This window comes from Heptranchias perlo, chromosome 12 (genome assembly GCF_035084215.1).
Source record: "Heptranchias perlo isolate sHepPer1 chromosome 12, sHepPer1.hap1, whole genome shotgun sequence".
NCBI lineage: Eukaryota > Metazoa > Chordata > Chondrichthyes > Hexanchiformes > Hexanchidae > Heptranchias > Heptranchias perlo.
Window position 1 is genome coordinate 14,007,142 of NC_090336.1, and position 8,464 is coordinate 14,015,605.

Genomic DNA, 8,464 nt, shown 5'->3' on the forward strand with positions numbered 1-8,464 from the left:
CCGATTTGCCATCACCCATTTTACACTTTCGCTTGAAGTCAAAATTACCCCCATTATCCTTATGTCATCAGCAAACTTAAGATTTGTTTCTTTAATGCCTCCATCCAAATTATTGCTAAAATATATCCAACACTGAACCCTGCGGGACTCCACTAGTGACTGGACCTCATGCAAAGCTGCTTCTATTGATTACTACCCTATGCCTACAAGAAATCAACCAATTTGCCATCCAACTTAAAATCTACCTACCAATCTCATATGATGAAACCTTTACTTAATGGTCTTTTGTGTGAGTTTTCATCAAAGGCCTTCTAGAAATTCAGATATGCAATATCTACTGGACTACCATTATCCACTAACTTCATCACCTCTTCAAAGAATTCAGCCAAGTTCATGGGAAGGGATCTCCGTTTCCCAAAGTCATGATGGCATTCCCTAATAAGTGCTGTACTCCCTAAGTGATTGTATAGCACATTCCGAATGCCTTCTAACAACTTGCCTACAACTGAGGTCAAACTAACTGGCCTATAATTCCCAGGCTCTGGCTTGCTCTGCTTCTTAAATATTTGCACCAAATAGGCCTCTCTTCAGTCTGTGGAAACAATCCCAGACCTCATTGAGCTATTAAATGGCTCATATAACGCACCTTCCCCCTCCCATTTCTTTTAGCAATCTAGGGTGAATGCCATCAGCCTGATCTGCCTTAAGAACTTAATCCTGGCCAGGGCTATTTTTGCATTAACTTCTAAGGATTTAACTTTGGCAGCACCTCTTTTTGCCAAAACTGGCAGTTAGCTTTATCTTCATTACTGAAAATATATGCAAAGTATCCATTTAAAATCTCACCTCTGGTTCTCCATCCTAATCTTCCCTTCAGAATCTGTCAAAGGTTCTTTTGTGATCCTTGATCACTCTCTGATTCTTGACATAACTGAAAAGACCTGACTCTCATTGCCACACCTACTCATAATCCTCTTTTTTTTTCCTTCTTCGCTGCTCTTTTGGCCATTCTAATACCCAGTTTTGTTAACCGCAACTGCATCTCACACCAATCGCAATTCTCCTGAATTATTTTCTTTATATCCTGGTTAACTTAGAGTTAATTTGACTCTGGTTTTCTATGTACCTGGTTTTTAATCCAAGCACGAGGAGCGCCATTGGGAAGGATTAAGGATTGTGTCGAAAGCTCTTTTTGAAAAAAAAACACTTACATTCTCCATATTCAAATTCTGAAATCAAGCTTCAAATGACCTTGTTTCAACACGTGGAATGGACTTCCAGATAGGGTAGTGGGGACTTTAAAAATGCTGCAGTTGTTAAGAAGCAGTTGGATATTGTGATGGTTGGATTGCAGGTTCTTTCTGGACGGATGGCCCAAGATGGGCTGAATGGCCTTCCTCCTCCGTATCTGTCCGCTGATGTGACGTGCTCGAATTTCAGTAGAAAGTTACAAAGCACAGCTACTCGCAAACTTGAGCCAGTCCCAATGAATGGACTTTGAACACTTCCCCCTTGCCCCCTGCTCCTTTTCACCTCCCCCCTCCTCTATCCAAGACAGAAACAAAAGTACACTTGTGGCATCGTATTCTCTTTCAGAAAAAGGGAAAAAGTCCAACTCAGCCTGCAAAGAGTGGCAGTGGGGAACATGCGAGCCGGCCTCTGGTGACTGTGGCACTGGACTCCGTGAGGGAACCTGCAAGGAGAAGGAGGAGACCAAGGTCGTGAAGTGCAAGGTGCCATGTAACTGGAAGAAGCAGTTTGGAGGTGAGCATATGTGTTTTTTTTTAAAGCTAGTTTTAACATAGCATTATCTTTTTCAACCTTTTTCTGCTCCTTTACTCTTTTCCTCCCCCCATCCTTCTCATAGAGCATCATTCACAGAGTGGACAAAGGATCAAGGGGTGGTCTTCCCGCTTCGGATGCAATTGGAGAAATGCACTTGAAATTGTGCTGGTTAGGTTACAGTTCAAGTTTCTGCTAAAATTCATTTGCATAATCAAAAACGTAAAACCTTCCATGAACCAGCGCAATCAGGCAGTGTAATAGAACGTAATTGGTTTTTTTTCTTTCCATCAAAAGGCATTCCTTGGTGTATTTGAGAGTGGTAACCTGGTGTGGTTTTATTAATGCAGTTGAAAATGGGTTTACCACCAAAAATAAGCATTTTTAATGAGTATCCAATCCACTCACCTGTGAGTAACCTGATTTAAAATGACTTAAAACTATACCGAACCATTTACAACCTTCATTGATGTACTCTAGTCAGTTTTTTAGTACGTTAAATATTTTTTGATATGAAAAAACATTTAAACCGTGCCTACTAGTGCCTGCGCACCTAAGAAAATGAGCCCAATTTGAAGAGCCTTCCTGAACCAGCGGAATCTCTCAATTTCGACCCAGGGGCATGGCCAGTTTTGTGGGCGGCGAATTGAATCTTGAGCCAACGTAAAAGATCGTGGAAAACACGAGCGTCAGTGGTTTTGGGCGTAACTCGTAATTAAAACTCCCCAATCTTTAGCGTGATCCAGCAGATTCCGCCCGGATTGCGCTGATATTACTGGGGGAAACAAGCGGAAACTCTACCCCCTACTCCCAGGCCCCCGTCCATGGGAATCTCTAACTGGCTACTGGAAGGTGTACAAGAGCCACAGGAACTCCCTGATAACCTGGTGAAGACGGGGGAGTCAGAGGCATAAACATACATCAAATACTGTGTGGTGCACATTGTTAGGCCAGTTACCCCTGACTCCTTTACTCAATGTAATGGGCTTCATTTACTAAAGCCAGATGTTCTCGGACACAAATAACCATCTGGTTGATATTACAGATTCATAGACCCCTACTGTACAATATTTCCAGTGCAAAAGCTTATATTGGCTGCCTTAAATTGCTCGCTGCTGGAACATTACAGCTTTGAGCCCAGTGTTCAGTACATGGCAGTTACTGTATTAGGGTAACTTTATGCTGTCGTCACACCTTTTCTTCCTTGTTTGGGCAAAATGACTATTATTTTTAAGCCCCCCTTCATGAAGGTTACAAATATATTGAACAGTAAGTGACTAAAATCACTGATTATCCTCTTTTGTCCCTTTCTCGTTCTCTCCTCATTTTCTTTCAGGCGCTGTTTTCCTCGCATACGCTCCTGCTCCCTTCGCACACGTTTTGCTCGCTTTCTTCCTCTGTGCATGTGCATTCCCTCTTTCTCTCTTGCTGTTGGGAAACGTTGAAGAGGAAGTGATGGTAGGCGGGAGACCTGAAGGGGTGGGAATAATTATGTGAAAACATAAATAAGTAAATGGTTTATGGCCAGAGGCCGAATTCAGTCCATTACAGTTGGGTGACTGACCTACAATTCATTTTGGAGGGCTACCAAACTTAAGCTGCTGACCCTCCCAAGCTTGGGAAAGAAACCATCAAGGTTTGGGTTCCTGACTCCAACGTGTCTTCACAGGTGACTGCAAGTACAAGTTTGGAAGCTGGGGTGAGTGCGACACCGAGACTGGCCTAAAAGCTCGCAATGGAACCCTAAAGAAGGCACTGTTCAACGCGGAGTGTGAGCAGTCAGTGAAGGTCACAAAGTCCTGCGATAAATCCAAGTCAAAATCAAAAGGTCAGTGCTCACCCTTCTGAGGGCGGGCAAAGGAGTTGAGTATGTAATATCTGCTACCTTTTTGTGAGTGTCTAAAATCTTATGAGGAATTGCGGCTTGTAATGAGAAATGTCAGAACCCATGCCGCCCAAATAACTAGGTTCTGCCTTTAAGACACGGTGAGCACCCGTCTTAAAGAAAGTTTTGAAGAAATTGTGGCTGTTCTTGTGTGAGGGATTTGAAATACTCTTCAAATGGCTAGTCTACCTGGAGTGTTTCATAAATTGTATCAACTCTCTTGTACCGTTGATGTTGGTTGCTACCACCTTCGTGAACTCACCAAGTGTGGCTTATTCAGGGGGGGAGGGAAGAAGGGAGGAATCAAAAGGAGGATGCTTTTTCACCTGAAATCATGATGAGGTTGGTGATGGTATATGCAAGTGCCTGGAACGATTCTGTGGTTTCGCCCAACATTCCTGGCTAGCTGCACTGGTTTACGTTTTGTCAAATTTAACCAGTCAGCAGCCGAGCCATCCTCAACAGGAAGGTCCCAAGGTAATCCCTGATCTGTGGTGTAATAACTGAGCCCAGCAGGGATAGACGTATGAACACCACAGTTGACATCAGTGCCCTGGGCTGAGGAAAATAGGCTAGGGCTCCCACTCCTCGTTGCTATCTAATAACACCTTGCATTTACGCAGTGCATTTTATTGTTAAAAAAAAAACACACTCCAAGGTGCTCCACAAATCAAAATAGATGGGGGAATGGATGCCAAGCCACAGAGAGAGAGAGAGATTAGGAAGGGTGATTGAAAACTTTGTCAAAAGATCAAAGAGGTTTAGGGAGTGAGTTCCAGAGAAGGGCTGAGGTGGCTGAAGGCTCTGCCACCAATGGTAGGGTGAAGGGAGGTGGGGGCGGGGAAGGGGGGAGGCAGAAAGGTGGACATAGAAAGCTGGAGGAGGTTGCAGGGATGGGATGGGTGAGGCCATGGAAGAATTTGAAGAGAAGGACAAAGATTTTAAATTGAATGCATTAGGAGACAGGGAACCAATGTCGGCCAATGAAGACAGAGATGATGGGCAAAGCAGGATTTGGTGCAGGACAGGATACAGACAGCTGAGTTTTGAACAAATTGGAGTTTGTGGAGGGTGGGAGGCCAGCAAAGAAGGCATTGCAATTATTGAGTCAAGAGGTGAGCATGGATAGGGGGTTGTAATGGTGGAGGCAGGCAATGTTCTGGAGGTGGAAATGAGTGGTTCTGATGATGAATAGAATGTGGGTTTTCATATGGTCTGATTCAGTCTGAGCAGGTGGTGGGGGCTGGGGATGGCATCAGACCAAGGAAGTCAAACATGAGTATTGATTGATTCCTCTAAGTAGATGATGAAATCAAAAACTCCCAATTGGTAAAGAAATAGTTCTTTTAGCAGCAGATTTAAGGAGGATGCACACCCAGGCAAGAGAACACGCTAGGCCTAGAGGGGTAGAGTGGTAGCTTAATGGAAAATTCTCAAAAAAGAATTGTGAAGGCAGTAACAATGTATAACTAGGAGCTGCAGGAAGAATACTAAGTGATAAAGGCCAGCCTAGATGCCTGGGAAGGCAATGAAGCAAAGGCATTCCAATATTATACACTGTGCAGCAGAGGATAGTAAGGATCAACATAAGGAAAATCTCAAAAGAGTGTAAAAGAGCTAGGCAAGGATACAAATTTATAGTTGCTAAGGAAATTAAGACCAATTATAGCATTTTTAAACACACGGAGAATGAAGAAAAAACACAAGGGTCACAAACACTGGCTTCAGAAATGGGTGTCAGATTGGTGCAGACATAGCTGGACAGTTCAAAATTCTTTAGTTCAACAAGGACGTTATGGGGCAGAAGCAAACTGGATGTTCAAGACAGCAATGAGGGGTGCAATAAAATTAACATTACCAGCGAGCCTGGAACACTGGCAGATGCAGTTTAACGTAGAGAGGTGTAAATTCATGTACCTTGGGATATGGAACAGGCAGATGGATTCACGGGAAAATACTGATCATTGATGAAGTCAATGGAAATAAAAATCGTGAGAGATGGCCTACTCCTGCTCCTATTTCTTATGTAAAACCGGCTGCCCACTCGCTGTCACCCGATTTACACTGTCGCACAAACTCAAGACCTACCCCCAGCAGTTCAACTCTAGGACCTGGGATGAATCCAGCCCAGACTGGTGGGATGAAGGTTTCTACTCTGCCAGGTGTGAGGATTCTAATAGAGGTGAGATTGTAGAATCTTAACCTGGTTTCTGTTGGGCATGTGTCCAATACAAAAATGCCCACAATTAAACCTCTCTAAAGCCACAAAGAGGGCTGACAGAGAGGGTTAGGGTTCAAATGTTGCACTGCAGTATGGGTTGCTCATCTGAAGTTTGTACAGAATGGTAAATCTGAGCTGGCAGTCTTAAATGTTCCCCTCCCCCCCGCATTTTTTTTTCATTCTCTTCCCATCTTTCATCCCGGAATAAATGAGGGAGATGATAAAGATCTCTCAATTACCAGTTTAGATTATCCCAAGTGGGAGATGCTGTCAGCTGATTGTGATGTCCCAAGTGTGAGATTCTGTCAGCTGATTGTGATGTCCCAAGTGTGAGATTCTGTCAGCTGATTGTGATGTCCCAAGTGTGAGATTCTGTCAGCTGATTGTGATGTCCCAAGTGTGAGATTCTGTCAGCTGATTGTGATGTCCCAAGTGGGAGATTCTGTCAGCTGATTGTGATGTCCCAAGTGGGAGATGCTGTCAGCTCACGGTGGTGTTTGTATTTTTTTTAATCCGTTCATGGGATGTGGGAATCACTGGCGAGCCGCCTTCTTGAACCGCTGCAGTCCGTGTGGTGAAGGTTCTCCCACAGTGCTGTTAGGTAGGGAGTTCCAGGATTTTGACCCAGTGACGATGAAGGAATGGCAATATATTTCCAAGTCGGGATGGTGTGTGACTTGGAGGGGAACGTGCAGGTGGTGTTGTTCCCATGTGCCTGCTGCCCTTGTCCTTCTAGGTGGTAGAGGCCGCGGGTTTGGGAGGTGCTGTCGAAGAAGCCTTGGCGAGTTGCTGCAGTGCATCCTGTGGATGGTACACATTGCAGCCACTGCGCCGGTGGTGAAGGGAATGAATATTTAGGGTGGTGGATGGGGTGCCAATCAAGCTGGCTGCTTTGTCCTGGATGGTGTTGAGCTTCTTGAGTGTTGTTGGAGCTGCACTCATCCAGGCATGAGACATTCTCCCCAGTCGAGGTGTTTTTTTTTGGGGGGGGGGGTGGAGGGGGTGATTGTTTCATTTGACATTTCCTATTTTAAATCTGCTGCTGTAGAGTACAAGTGCATGGCTGCCTGTCTCTGCTGCAAAGCAGCCCTCCAGCACCGGCAAGCATTTTAGAGAAAATCAATTTGCCACCCTGGTGGAAATCTAGCGTACGGACACAATTGACCGCAAGACAAAAATTAAGTTTAAGGAGGGGGAAAGTGGGCAGAAGGTACAAATTTCATTGAAGCATGAACAGTTCTGACTGACCTCTAACTAGAAATTGCGGTCCTACATCTCCCTGTGACGAAAGGTTTAACATCAAGCCTGAAGGCTCCTGCGCTGTTTTGGGTTTGCACACCCTGCATGGTTGAGCTGAGCAGCTGAACAAAGTGCACATGACGGTGAGATTTTTCATTTCGGGAAGAGGAGTAGGAAAGAAGCAACCAGAAGAACATTAGGCGCTGGTTAACTTAACAGTCCGAGTAGGATTGTCCTGAGCTGCAAACAGCAGGAGATTACATAAGATAAAAGAAAATGTTGACTTGCTGTAAACATATATGTGCCAATCTTGTTCTTTTCTGTCTTTTGAACAGGTAAGAAAGGAAAGAAGGGCATGTGAAGAAGTTCTTAGAAACTTGACCGTATAACCCACCTTCTGTTTGATCTGAGCTGCAGCACAATCTATACAGCCGCCCCTCACCAAAATACCTTTTACCAAGCCTTGTTGTAATCTTCTAATCTGTAGAATTTAAAGTAAAAGAACTGCCTTTTTAAATGGTTGCTTTTTTTTCCCCCCCTAGTCTCTTATTGCTTATAAACCTGAGACTTTGGCATGTGTACAGTACATTTCTGCAACTATATAATTTCCATGTAGAATGCCTTACAAATCTCTAGGCTTACAGTAGTGTTTTTGCCGTGTATCGATTGCCCCTTTAAACCCCATCCAAAAATTCTTTTTGTTTCTCCGTGCCGACATCACCTGTCTTCACAGAATTTTAGGGCATTAATTTCCCCCAACCTCCTTGACCTTCAAACCTGAATACATCCAGCTTTCCTTTTGTACAAAAAGGTAACTTTTTTTAGATTTGGCTACACAAAAAGTGTTTAAGCAATTGAAGGCAAGATCAGTTAGAGAAACGACCATTTTGCTTTGCTGACATCATTGCGTTCTTGAGGGGAGATTGCGTTGCAACTCTGAAATCGTGTAACAAATACAGCGCAACTAAACTCTGAAAACTCGTTTTTCAAAGCCGTGATTTGGAGATTTGGAAGGCACAATGTAGTTTATGAAAAATAATGCATTTCCTGTCCTAAATGTTTGCCATTCACTGAAGAGATCTTGGACTAGAGGTTTTTTCAATAAAATCTTTTTATAAACTTATACATGTGTGCTTTCTGAGGTGATTGAGGGATGGTTCCTTGTCCCCACTGGTTCAGTGGGAGTTTGAGCACTGGTACATGGGCTCAATAGGATGCTAGCCATTAAGGTACCTAAAGAAGTTGGTTCAGAAACCAAACTTGATTCCAAATACTGTGACTTTATAATGAACAAATCTGACAATAGTATTTACAGGGTGTTCTGATTAGAAGACTTG

The 8,464-nt window shown here is 43.8% G+C and overlaps 1 protein-coding gene across 2 annotated transcripts in view; it reads left to right on the top strand.

Moving 5' to 3' along the window:
* The window catches only part of mdka (midkine a), a 64,963-nt gene extending 56,713 nt beyond the window's left edge, over positions 1–8,250 (top strand). For both annotated transcript variants that reach the window (XM_067993464.1, XM_067993465.1), the window contains exons 3-5: positions 1,597–1,764; positions 3,452–3,610; positions 7,463–8,250. In XM_067993464.1, coding sequence (XP_067849565.1) covers positions 1,597–1,764; positions 3,452–3,610; positions 7,463–7,488 — 353 coding nt within the window. In that variant the 3' untranslated portion in view covers positions 7,489–8,250. The remainder of the gene's footprint in view (positions 1–1,596; positions 1,765–3,451; positions 3,611–7,462) is intronic.
* The last annotated feature ends 214 nt before the right edge of the window (positions 8,251–8,464 follow it).